Source organism: Cottoperca gobio, chromosome 22, assembly GCF_900634415.1.
Source record: "Cottoperca gobio chromosome 22, fCotGob3.1, whole genome shotgun sequence".
NCBI lineage: Eukaryota > Metazoa > Chordata > Actinopteri > Perciformes > Bovichtidae > Cottoperca > Cottoperca gobio.
In genome coordinates this window covers 1,845,001-1,857,500 of record NC_041376.1, presented here as the reverse complement: position 1 = coordinate 1,857,500, position 12,500 = coordinate 1,845,001, and the positions used below count along the sequence as shown (strand labels likewise).

General features: G+C 41.9%; 1 protein-coding gene across 1 annotated transcript in view; it reads right to left on the bottom strand.

Moving 5' to 3' along the window:
- Nucleotides 1–12,500, bottom strand: part of galnt16 (UDP-N-acetyl-alpha-D-galactosamine:polypeptide N-acetylgalactosaminyltransferase 16) — a 37,142-nt gene that overhangs the window by 24,156 nt on the left and 486 nt on the right. Inside the window, exons 2-3 of the mRNA XM_029461364.1 lie at nt 1,546–1,727; nt 82–180 (exon numbers count right to left, since the gene is read on the bottom strand). Coding sequence (XP_029317224.1) covers nt 82–180; nt 1,546–1,727 — 281 coding nt within the window. The remainder of the gene's footprint in view (nt 1–81; nt 181–1,545; nt 1,728–12,500) is intronic.

Here is a 12,500-nt window from a genome sequence, read left to right as displayed (position 1 = left end):
GAGGGAGGGAAAGAGAGAAGATCAGGAAACAGTGAAAGGCGTCGCTCCTGACTGACGGCCGCTCGTGTTGCACCTCTTTACCTCTTGATGGTGCGTAGGAGAGTGGAGCGAGCCTCATTGTGGAACGTGATGATGATGCTGGTGGAGGGAAGGTCCGTGTCATATTTCAGAGACGCACACCTACAGGGAAGAAGAATGCATCACACACTCATCACCTCCTTCTCTCTGGAGAAACCACATGCATGTGTTAAAGTGGCACATCGCTGAACACACGGCTGTGATTAGTGGCGGTGTCACGCAGAGCCGCCTCCACTGGAGCTGCAAATATCTGGTAGCCAGGCAACAACTGCACATAGTCCGGACCCTGTTGCCGGGAGCTTTAGGACCGGGTCAGAAGACACGAAGAAGAAACATCACACTCCGCTGATCCAGCAACAAACTGAACTAAACAGAACTGTTCATTTGCTCCTTGCCTCACGGTAAAGAAGAGAAGTTAAGGCTGCACAACAAACACGAGTTTGTACGAAGCCTAAGTTTGTTTAACTTGTGACTGCAGTGCATCCTGGTTGTGAGTGTGTGTGTGTGTGTGTGTGTGTGTGTGTGTGTGTGTGTGTCATCATGGTCACACTGCAGCTGTAACTACCACAGAAGCAGTTTTGACTACGTTGCCAGGTCTGTCATTTTTATATGTAGCGTCACAACCGTGCAAGATGCAGACTCACAACTCTACAGGTGTGCAGATGAAATCAAACATGAGTGTCGTCTGAGCAAGGGCACCGGAAAGGGGGGGGGGGGGGGCAGTCTCGGCCGGTGTGATCCCATCACATCTTGTGTTGTGTTTTTATTCTAAGATATTGTTTCTGCCTTTATTGATAGAACAGAAGATTGTAAATGGTGGAGAGAGAGAGAGGCGACGGTTCAAACGAAAGATTCAACCGTGTCAAACTTTTCAGACACCTCCTGCTTAAAACCATCAGAAGGATCGTGAGGCCCCGCCCCCCCGGTCTGTATTCATACTGAAAATCAAGATCAAGCAAGCTTATGCCCTTCTGCTCCACGGGAGGTTTCTGTCCTCCCTGGGCTCGCCTTAGGACACCTGCGTTACCGTTCGACAGGTGTACCGTTAAAGAGTCTCCAGCTCTACCTGGAGCTACAAGGCGCCATGATGGGATTCTTTATCCAAGTCCCTCAAACATGGAGCCCAACCATCCCTCTATTCACACTGCTCACCAGACAACTGCTGCTGCGTTTCTAATAAGACGGCAAAGACGCTTCTTCTACAACATATTCTCTGAACATGTGGTGAGGAAGTGTTGTCATCGTCCACGGCTCTAAACCAGGCCGAGAAACACATTTACACTTCTTCAACATGAGCCTCTTGGTATCGATACCTTGAGAGTCAACCCGGCAGACTTTGCGATAAAATCTCTCTACTCGACCCTAACGCGACCTTTAGGTGTCCAAGACAGATATTTCCAAATCCACATGCAGCTCAAGCGAGATTAGTCCTCAATCTACTTGTGCAGGTCAAAGCACCCTGCTCACCTGTAGTGTCGGGTGTCTCTGATGGCTCGCTCGCTGCCCAGCCGGTCGCTCTCCTGCAGGTTGAAGGCGTGGTCTCTGTATGGGTCGTCTCCCGGCTTTAGCTGCTTAGCAGCCAGATAGGCCTTCTCATCGAAGCCGCCCAGCAGCTGGCCCTGCTGCTCCACCCGCGGGGGCTGCGTCACCTGCAGAGGACACGACGATGTTTACATGTTCACAGCAGCACAGACGTTGCTTCACTGTGAATCAGATGCATAACACATGCAACGTCCTCATACAAGGGATTCTTTGCATGTTCGTTCTTAATACATTTGACCTTCTGGACAAAATTCTCGAAACACAAATATTGTAGCAAAACATTTCATCAAATCAACAGTACATCTTGTAGTTTCACAGACTTTTCTTGCAGATCATTTACAGAAAGTGAGTTTTCCTTTTGTATCGAGCACAAAAAGTTGTAGCACGACGTGTTTGAGTTCATTTCCTTTACTTGACTACACGTACAGCAATGTCGATGGGACAAAGAATATAACGTGCAGCCCTCGCTTTTCTGCGAACAAAGCACTTTACAATGGCACTCTCATTCCCACGCACACTGTGCCAAGGTGTCCGGGCCATAAGGGTTCAATGTCTTGCTCAAGGACACTTTGACATGTGGACGAGAGGAGCTGGGAATTGAAAACCAACTCCGAGATGAACACATCGCTCTCCCTCCTGAGCCTCTGCAGCCCAGATTCAGCTGCTGCATCTCTACGTATTCAGGTAATGAGAAGTCTAAACGCCTTGTACAACCCTCTGCTGCTGGCACTGTTCATGCCTCCAGGGCTGCAGGAAGGAGCCCTAAATGTCTTAAATGCATCAGCATGTATGCACTTCTGCTTCTCTTGTCTCAGGGTCAATGGGTTTGTGGTTAACTGCTCTGGAGTAAGGTCCGTGTCAACACACGTTAAGGAGATTTTCACACTAAATGAAACTGCTGAGGTCGTTCAAAATTCACAGTGGGGGATTAAAATCTCTTAATCTAGTGTTAACTACAGACCTTATTTCAGGCATCTAACAAACACCCATAAAAAAACATTTACTTGGAGAAGAGGGAGCTAAATGTGCTAAATACTAAAATGCTAACGGGCTTGCGGACATGTTCAGGACTCATCCCTGCAGCTCTCTGTTGCACTCATGTTGAAACCACCCTGAAGAAAAAGCTTGAGCCCAAAGATTAAAATATAAATGCTACTTTCTTATTCAGGTCACCGTGTCAGTGCGAACGGAGAAGAAGTGGGATGGGCACTCATCACATCAGAATACACCGAGTCTATAAAATCCTCTGTAATTAATTGGTTTCCCCCGCAAGCAGCTTTACCGCTGCTTAGTGGGAGGTAAAAACCACCAATGAATACATAAAAGCAGAGAAGCCGCCATCAAAGAGCCGCGACCGCGAGACGGACACGTGGGAGGAGAGAAGAGGACAAGTAGATGAAGGATGAAGCTTTGTTCTGTGCTGCTTTGTAGAAGGTCGGTGTAGCTGGAGGATTTATAAAAAGCTCCTGGCGAGGTTCAGGTGAGAGTGACCTCATTTCCAGTCTCTCCAGGGGAACGGCGTGAACGTTCACACACACACACACACGTCTGCAGTGCACAGAGAAGAGAGATTAATGTGGTACCTTCACAGGATGAAGCTACAATGTACAGTGTCTGCACAGCGTTAGCGTCTGTAGCATGTAGAAGCTACACTGACAGATATTCTTCTCAAGAGCAGCAAAACAAGCTAATAGACAATAATATTCTAATATTATATAATTAATATAATAATATTCTAATATTATATAATTAATATAATAATATTCTAATATTATATAATTAATATAATAATATTCTAATATTATATAATTAATAGAATGATAATATAATATAATAATATAATAAAATTAATAATATAATAAATAAGAAACAAACATTTAATAAATAATAGCCAACTAATCGTAATTTTTCATGTGACAATGTCATAAAATGCTGTTTTCAGCCTCAAATATGGTTTTATATCATATACCATATATTTATATCACCTTGGACATTTTATCAATTAATCCAGAAAATATTCTGCAGATTGATTGATAATTGATTATGAAAATAATCGTTAGTTGCAGCCCTCGTGTCGTGTAACATAAGTGCTGCTCAGAAAGCTTCTGTTATTTAATTCTTATTTACTGCACAAAACTACAGCTCTCATTCTAAAACTGTTATATTGTATATATTTGTTACAGTATTTTTTATAGCATCTTTTAAAGTAATGTTTCTATTTATTATATATATATATATATATATATATATATATATATATATTATATTATATTATTTATTCTAAATTTATGTTCTTGTTGTAGTATTTATTATATATTTATTGTCATTTTTCTATTATATATTTATGTTCTTTTTATAGTATTTTTTAATATATTTATTCATGTCATCTGTCTTGACTTCTGCAGTATTTGCCTGTATTTTTATTTATTTTTAATAAGTTTATTGTGTGCACCAGACACCAGGACTTGTTAGTGAATAACTTACAATAAACCTTCTGATTCTGATTCAGTTATAATATCCAAACTGAGAAACAAATAGCAACACATTATAACACATTCTGTCCCATCACAGTAACATCAGCTGATCCGTGCTGCTGTGTGGGAAACTAATGTAATTAGCGGCGCTCTGTAAATAGCTTCAGTTCACTGCTGCAGAGTAAAGTCGTTGTTTTCCAGCTCCGTCCTCAACACTCCTCGTTATCATAGAAAACTGCTCTGATGTTTGATAAAGTGTTGACGTAAGGTGAGATTTATGTGCACCTGTGAAGCATCTTGTGGTTTTGAAAGGTGCTACGTAAACAAAGTGTATTAATATGTATGCACTCACACCTTTCAGCTGCTTGTTCTCACACTTGAGGTTTTAATTAGAATTATTAATTAAAATCTGGTTGTTTTATGCAACATAATAAAACACGTTTTGATCTTGTTTTAGAAAGTGCTATACATATAAAGTGTGTTATAGATTTTTAAGTTTACTTAAAAGAAAAATCAAACTGCATAAACAGATTCAACCAATGCATCACGTGTTGCCTTCACTCAGTGTGCACATGAATTTATACATGAGGCACAAACTATAAAGTCTTCCTGACATTATTATGTGACTATGTGCACGCTGCATGCAGTTCACCAACATGTGAATCTTTTCATTCTTCTCTAACACGATGTTTGACCTCTCTGCTTACTTCAAGAGCCTTTTCCACTTACGTACAATTAAGAAATACAGTTTTCCATCCACTCTGCATCTAATTATTGACTCGATGTGGAGTCTGATTACGTGACTCTTCTGCCTGCAAAACGTTGGATAATTATGTTTAATTACCAAAAACACGAGCAATTTCCTGCCCGCACAAGTCATCTGTGTACACGTTAAACAAGTATGGAGATAATGAAATAGCAGCTTCAATCTAAGCTGTATGGAGCGATAAGGATTCAGTCTCAACATGTAATCATTCAATGAAAACCTTACGTCCATATGTTGGAATCTAAATAAGATTATAATTTCATTTTGGACATTTCTGGTGTCATCAGTCCTGTGTTGTATATGTAGTGAGACAGAGACATGTGTAATGTTCCTGAAGGTAACGTTTCCTCTCTCTCCTGTCCTGGTGTCATCAGTCCTGTGTTGTATATGTAGTCAGACAGAGACATGTGTAATGTCCCTGAAGGTAACGTTTCCTCTCTCTCCTGTCATGGTGTCATCAGTCCTGTGTTGTATATGTAGTGAGACAGAGACATGTGTAATGTTCCTGAAGGTAACGTTTCCTCTCTCTCCTGTCATGGTGTCATCAGTCCTGTGTTGTATATGTAGTGAGACAGAGACATGTGTAATGTTCCTGAAGGTAACGTTTCCTCTCTCTCCTGTCATGGTGTCATCAGTCCTGTGTTGTATATGTAGTGAGACAGAGAAATGTGTAATGTTCCTGAAGGTAACGTTTCCTCTCTCTCCTGTCATGGTGTCATCAGTCCTGTGTTGTATATGTAGTGAGACAGAGACATGTGTAATGTTCCTGAAGGTAACGTTTCCTCTCTCTCCTGTCATGGTGTCATCAGTCCTGTGTTGTATATGTAGTGAGACAGAGAAATGTGTAATGTTCCTGAAGGTAACGTTTCCTCTCTCTCCTGTCATGGTGTCATCAGTCCTGTGTTGTATATGTAGTGAGACAGAGACATGTGTAATGTCCCTGAAGGTAACGTTTCCTCTCTCTCCTGTCATGGTGTCATCAGTCCTGTGTTGTATATGTAGTGAGACAGAGACATGTGTAATGTTCCTGAAGGTAACGTTTCCTCTCTCTCCTGTCATGGTGTCATCAGTCCTGTGTTGTATATGTAGTGAGACAGAGACATGTGTAATGTCCCTGAAGGTAACGTTTCCTCTCTCTCCTGTCATGGTGTCATCAGTCCTGTGTTGTATATGTAGTGAGACAGAGACATGTGTAATGTTCCTGAAGGTAACGTTTCCTCTCTCTCCTGTCATGGTGTCATCAGTCCTGTGTTGTATATGTAGTGAGACAGAGAAATGTGTAATGTTCCTGAAGGTAACGTTTCCTCTCTCTCCTGTCATGGTGTCATCAGTCCTGTGTTGTATATGTAGTGAGACAGAGACATGTGTAATGTCCCTGAAGGTAACGTTTCCTCTCTCTCCTGTCATGGTGTCATCAGTCCTGTGTTGTATATGTAGTGAGACAGAGACATGTGTAATGTCCCTGAAGGTAACGTTTCCTCTCTCTCCTGTCATGGTGTCATCAGTCCTGTGTTGTATATGTAGTGAGACAGAGACATGTGTAATGTTCCTGAAGGTAACGTTTCCTCTCTCTCCTGTCATGGTGTCATCAGTCCTGTGTTGTATATGTAGTGAGACAGAGAAATGTGTAATGTTCCTGAAGGTAACGTTTCCTCTCTCTCCTGTCATGGTGTCATCAGTCCTGTGTTGTATATGTAGTGAGACAGAGACATGTGTAATGTTCCTGAAGGTAACGTTTCCTCTCTCTCCTGTCATGGTGTCATCAGTCCTGTGTTGTATATGTAGTGAGACAGAGACATGTGTAATGTTCCTGAAGGTAACGTTTCCTCTCTCTCCTGTCATGGTGTCATCAGTCCTGTGTTGTATATGTAGTGAGACAGAGACGTGTAATGTTCCTGAAGGTAATGTTTCCTCTCTCTCCTGTCATGGTGTCATCAGTCCTGTGTTGTATATGTAGTGAGACAGAGACATGTGTAATGTCCCTGAAGGTAACGTTTCCTCTCTCTCCTGTCATGGTGTCATCAGTCCTGTGTTGTATATGTAGTGAGACAGAGACATGTGTAATGTTCATGAAGGTAACATTTCCTCTCTCTCCTGTCATGGTGTCATCAGTCCTGTGTTGTATATGTAGTGAGACAGAGAAATGTGTAATGTCCCTGAAGGTAACGTTTCCTCTCTCTCCTGTCATGGTGTCATCAGTCCTGTGTTGTATATGTAGTGAGACAGAGAAATGTGTAATGTTCCTGAAGGTAACGTTTCCTCTCTCTCCTGTCATGGTGTCATCAGTCCTGTGTTGTATATGTAGTGATACAGAGACATGTGTAATGTTCCTGAAGGTAACGTTTCCTCTCTCTCCTGTCATGGCGTCGTCTCCCCTTTGAACAGCGTCATCGTTGTGTTTGTAGCCAGAAGCTTCACAAACTGTCTGTTTATCCAGTTTTAAGACACTTTTTACATCTTGGTGCTTTTTAACTCTATATTTGAAGGATGAAGGATTTTAGTCCTCGGAAGTCTGGATCTTAAATTCTCAGAGGATCAAGCTGAGCTAACGTTAACGGCAGCTCGGCTCGTAGCCTCTCCATCATGTCTGCCAAACTGCACCTGAGAAACACTGATTTTTAACATGAATCTGCTTTATTCAGTGTTTTTATGTTTTAATCAGCGGGTCTGTTTGTTTTGGAAAGGAGGAGATTTCTGCAGAGAATTCTGCTGACAGAAAATGACATTGAACAGAAGTATTTGATGTTTACATGTAATTATTTACTCTCATAGCTTCACAGAATCATCATCAATAATCACAATTAAAACATTCCTTCCACTATAATCTACATTTCTTTGGAGCCACTCAAACCAGCTGTGCTGAAAAGCGCAGAGGTTTTGATTTCTATTCATAGTTAAGTCTCTCTTTCTGAAATCGTGTATTTTATATCCCTCGGTAATCTGCAAGTATCAGCATGACTAAATATTTAGAGCAGCAAAAAAAAATGGTACTTGGAGGATAATGAGACAAAAATAACAGAAGGCACTTCGAGGCTCGGCCCGCTGAATTAAATATGAAGCTCGTCTGGAAGATGAACACGTCTGCTGACTCCTTCGAGTCGAATTAAAAGACAAAGCTGAAGTCCTGCTGAGCTCCATGAGCTGTTTACAGACGTACAGCTCGAGCTATAGATGCTGAAGTAACGTGTGTGAGGAAGGTTTTACTGCCCACTTCGGATTCATACGACACAAACGCATAAAACCTGCAGAACTTCAATTTAAATTCAAATATTTCCATTTAGAGACTAAAACGTTCCCTCACTGTGAAGTTAAACTGGATGTTTGGAGGTCAAATTCAGAATTCTTTTACTTTCACTGCACTTAACTATAAGATACGTCCCCGACAGTATTTACATGTGTTACTGTAAACATCTCCTCCGTGACACTTCATCACTCTAAGATATTATAAGTAGATAAACAAATATACGCTTAGATACGAGTACTTTAAGTGTATTCTGTTTATCACACTTTAAAGGAATAAAGAAATGTTTACAGCATTGAATCGAAGCTTAAGGGATGATGCGTTCAGGTACTAAAAAGGTTGAATACATTCAACGTGGAGTTTTGTGTTACAGTAATGGAACATTACAGACACGATTATTAACGGCACATTCAACGCAATTATCTTGTGAAATGTTTATACGGGTACGTGTCGAATCAAAAAAATGGTTGCCGGGTTAGTCAGAAACAAGTCTGAGCAGTTTCTGTAAAATGTAACAGATACAAAACCTAGCGTTGACTTTTACAGTAAGCTGTATCTGGATGTGTGTCAGTGGGCAGATGTGTACAGCAGATGTGCTGATTACTGCTAATAAACACACACACACACACACACACACACACACACACACACACACACACACACACACACAGTGTTTCACAGATGATGTCATTAGTGAATCAAATGCTGCTAATGAACGGGGAGGACATACTGAAGGAAAGTAATGGATGGAAAAAAAGGGAACGAAAGAACGTGAGAAACAAGAAATAAGAGCGGAGGACAGAGGAGGGAAATAAAGAAAGAAGAAGGAGAAGGAGGAGAAGAGAAGGAGGAGGAGAAGAAGTAGAAGAAGAAGAAGAAGAAGGAGAATAGGAGAAATGGAGAATAAAGGAGAAGGAGAAGAAGAAGGGAAGAAGAAGGAAGGAAGGGAAGAAGGAGAAGAAAGAAAAGAAAAAGGAACCCGCAGCCGCCGTAGCGGAATCGCCGCCTGCGACTCAGAAGGCTCCGAAGGACAGTCCGCGCATCGGCCGCAGGAGCCGCCGGAGCAGAAGGCAGACCCGAGGAGCAGACGAGCGTCCGGCCCGAAGGGAGCCCCGTCGAAGCAGACCGGAGACGTAGAAGAAGAAAGAGACGGAGAAGAAGAAGAGAAGAAGAAGAAGAAGGAGAAGAAGACGAAGAAGAAGGAGAAGAAGAAGAAGAGAAGAAGAAGAAGAAGAAGGAGAAGAAGGAGAAGAAGGAGAAGAAGAGAGACGAAGAAGAAGAAGAAGGAGAAGAAGGAGAAGAAGGAAGAAGAAGAAGAAGAAGGAAGAGAACGAAGAAGGAGAAGAAGGAGAGAAGAGAAGGAGAAGAAGGAAGAAGAAGAAGGAGAAGAAGAGAAGAAGGAGAAGAAGAAGGAGAAGAAGAAGGAAGAAGAAGAAGAAGAAGAAGAAGGAGAAGAAGAAGAAGAAGAGAAGAAGGAGAAGAAGAGAAGAAGAGAAGAAGCAGAGAAGAAGAAGGAAGAAGGAGAAGAAGGGGAAGGAGAAGAAGGAGAAGAGAGAAGGAGAAGAAGAAGAGAAGAAGGAGAAGAAGGAGGAAGAAGGAGACGAAGTAGGAGAAGAAGAAGACAGGAGAAGGAGAAGAAGGAGAAGAAGAAGAAGGAGAAGAAGGAGAAGAAGGAGAAGAAGAAGAAGAAGGAGAAGAAGGAGAAGAAGGAGAAGAAGAAGGAGAAGAAGAAGAAGGAGAAGAAGAAGAAGGAGAAGAAGGAGAAGAAGAAGTAGAGAGAAGAAGAAGGAGAAGAGGAGAAGAAGGAGAAGAAGGAAGAGAGAAGAGAAGGAGAAGAAGGAAGAAGGAGAAGAAGGAGGAAGAAGGGAAGAAGGAGAAGAAGGAGAAGGAGAAGAAGGAGAAGGAGAAGAAGGAAGGAGAAGAAGAAGAAGAAGAAGGAGAAGAAGAAGAAGAAGGAGAAGGAGAAGAAGAAGGAGAAGAAGAAGGAGAAGGAGAAGAAGAAGGAGAAGAAGGAGAAGAAGGAGAAGGAGAAGAAGAAGGAGAAGGAGAAGTCCTCCTTCTCCTCCTCCTCCTCCTCGTTGACCGGTGGACTCTGAGCCCGCAGAGCTGCAGGTCACGTTACAGAACAAACTCCAGCAGAAAGTGTCAGTGTGGTGACAAAGGTCAACGACCCCGCTGAGCAAACCAAAGATTACCACAGAAGAAGAAAAAGGGAAGCTCTACTTGGAAACTCAAATCCAAAGCAAACAGTACAAAGAACGATCCGACCGGAGGTCGTGTGTTTGAGGTTCACCAGCACAGATAATATCTCGCTTTACGACAATCAAACATTCAAAGTGCTTCCATACGTGTTCGCACTGCACGTCCTGATCACCCCCACATGGTTGGCCTGCCTTCACACACACACTCCTCTCTCGATCATATAAAACCCGAGGTGACTTCTTGAGTAGGCCTGCGAGCAGAAATGCCACAACAGCTTCCAGCGTTTGGCATTTGCCCTTGAATTATTAAATCCTGCGAACAGCGATTTAATGAACCTGCTGCTGCTGGAGCGAAACATCCCAACATGTTGGCACACATCCCGCCACAGATGAGGCTCCAGCGCGTTTCACAATACGGCTGCAAATAACCATTATTTTCATGATTTAATCTGCAGATTAACAGCGGGTCCCGATCTTCTCCTGAAGGGACCTTTTTCTATCATTTAGTTACTGACAACCCTGATTATGTGTTTTATAGAGATGTCATATTATATTCAATGCATAACAATAACGGTGCAGAACAACTGATAAACTGCACAATTAACCTGCAGGTTTGCAGTGAATATTGTTTTTAATAATAGTTATTTTAAGGACATTTTAATACAATTTTCTGTACACATATATATTTTATTTTTATTTATTTTGTTTTAAACAATCTGGAAAATGTCCATCCCAGTTCATCAAACTCTTTAAATGTCTTGTTTTGTCACTTTAATATGATATAAAACAGATTTGAGAAGCTGAAAACAACATTTTCTGACATTTTTGCTTGAAAAATGAACAATTATCCAAATAGTTGGCGATGCTCGTTGTGTCGATGGACTAACTGTTGCAGCTCTACAGTTGGTGAAACATATTTAATATATTTCTCTGTTTGGTTTAACAGATACATTCAGAAGGTTTTATTCTAGAGCTGCAATCGATTAATGCATTAAATATACAGAACGACCAAACATGCTGCTTCTCAAATGTGAGGAATAGATGCTTTGTTTGTCGCACATGACGATGAACTTCTCATATATTTGAGTTTTGCACATATATAAGAGACATTTTTCACTGTTTTCTGACATTTTATAGATTAGTGGATAATATTGGTCATTGTGGTAATGCAGTCAGATTTACATCATTGTTTTAAATATAGAAATACTGATGGGTAGTTTGTGAATTTCACCAAGAGATCAATAAAGTTTTTTTTCTTTCCCTATAATAATACATGATGAATGATTTGTTGATTATATTTTAAGTTATTATTCTGAATCTTCAAGATGATCAAAGTGGTAGTGGAGTAAAGAGTACAATACTCTGAGATGTGGGGGAGTAGAAGTAGAAGGAAATGTAATATTTAAGTAGTAAAAGTACCTACAAAGTGTATTTAAGTACAGCAGATGAGTAAATGTAATTAATTGCTGTCCACCACTGTAGAGAAGCAGGAACCACAAAACATACCACAGTGTTTGCTTGATAAAGGACTTAAATCCCTGTTTGTGGACACATCAAGTCCCCTGTAGCACCAGAGTCCACTCACTTTATCCTTGTTTTAAGGACTGAAAGCAAAAACTACAGGTTTTGTATCTTTTTCCACTGAATTCATCAGAAAGCCCTGCAGCCAAGGAGCCCAGATCTCCTAATCTGAGCTGGCGTGGACCCAGCTGCAGCCGATCAGACTGCGAGTCTATATACTGCTGTGTTGCAACGTCCACCACACCTCCAGCTCAGCTCCTACCAGAGGGTGTTTTCACTCCTCCGCCCTGGCGCATGCACGCAACAACAGGCGGATACAGACCTGACCTAACACACACAGGCCTTTAATGACACACTGAGTGCAGAGGATGCCTCCTTCTGCATGTCCGAGCTGGACGCGCGTGTTTGTTCCACCTCACAATCCAAAGAAAGCTTGTCACAGCATAATGTGGTTTTGCGAGGTGTTTGCGCACGACGCACGGGATTTGTGGAAAGCCTCTTACGTGTGCTTGAGGTTCTCACACTGGACTCGCGGGAGGCACGGAAAGGGCAGGAAAACACCGACACACACATGAGCAGGCAGCTGTAGAATAACGCATGTCTGCACGGGAGGAGGGATGAAGATGATGCGTGTTAAAGCAACATATTCCTGCTGTGACACCCAGCTGTGCACCACC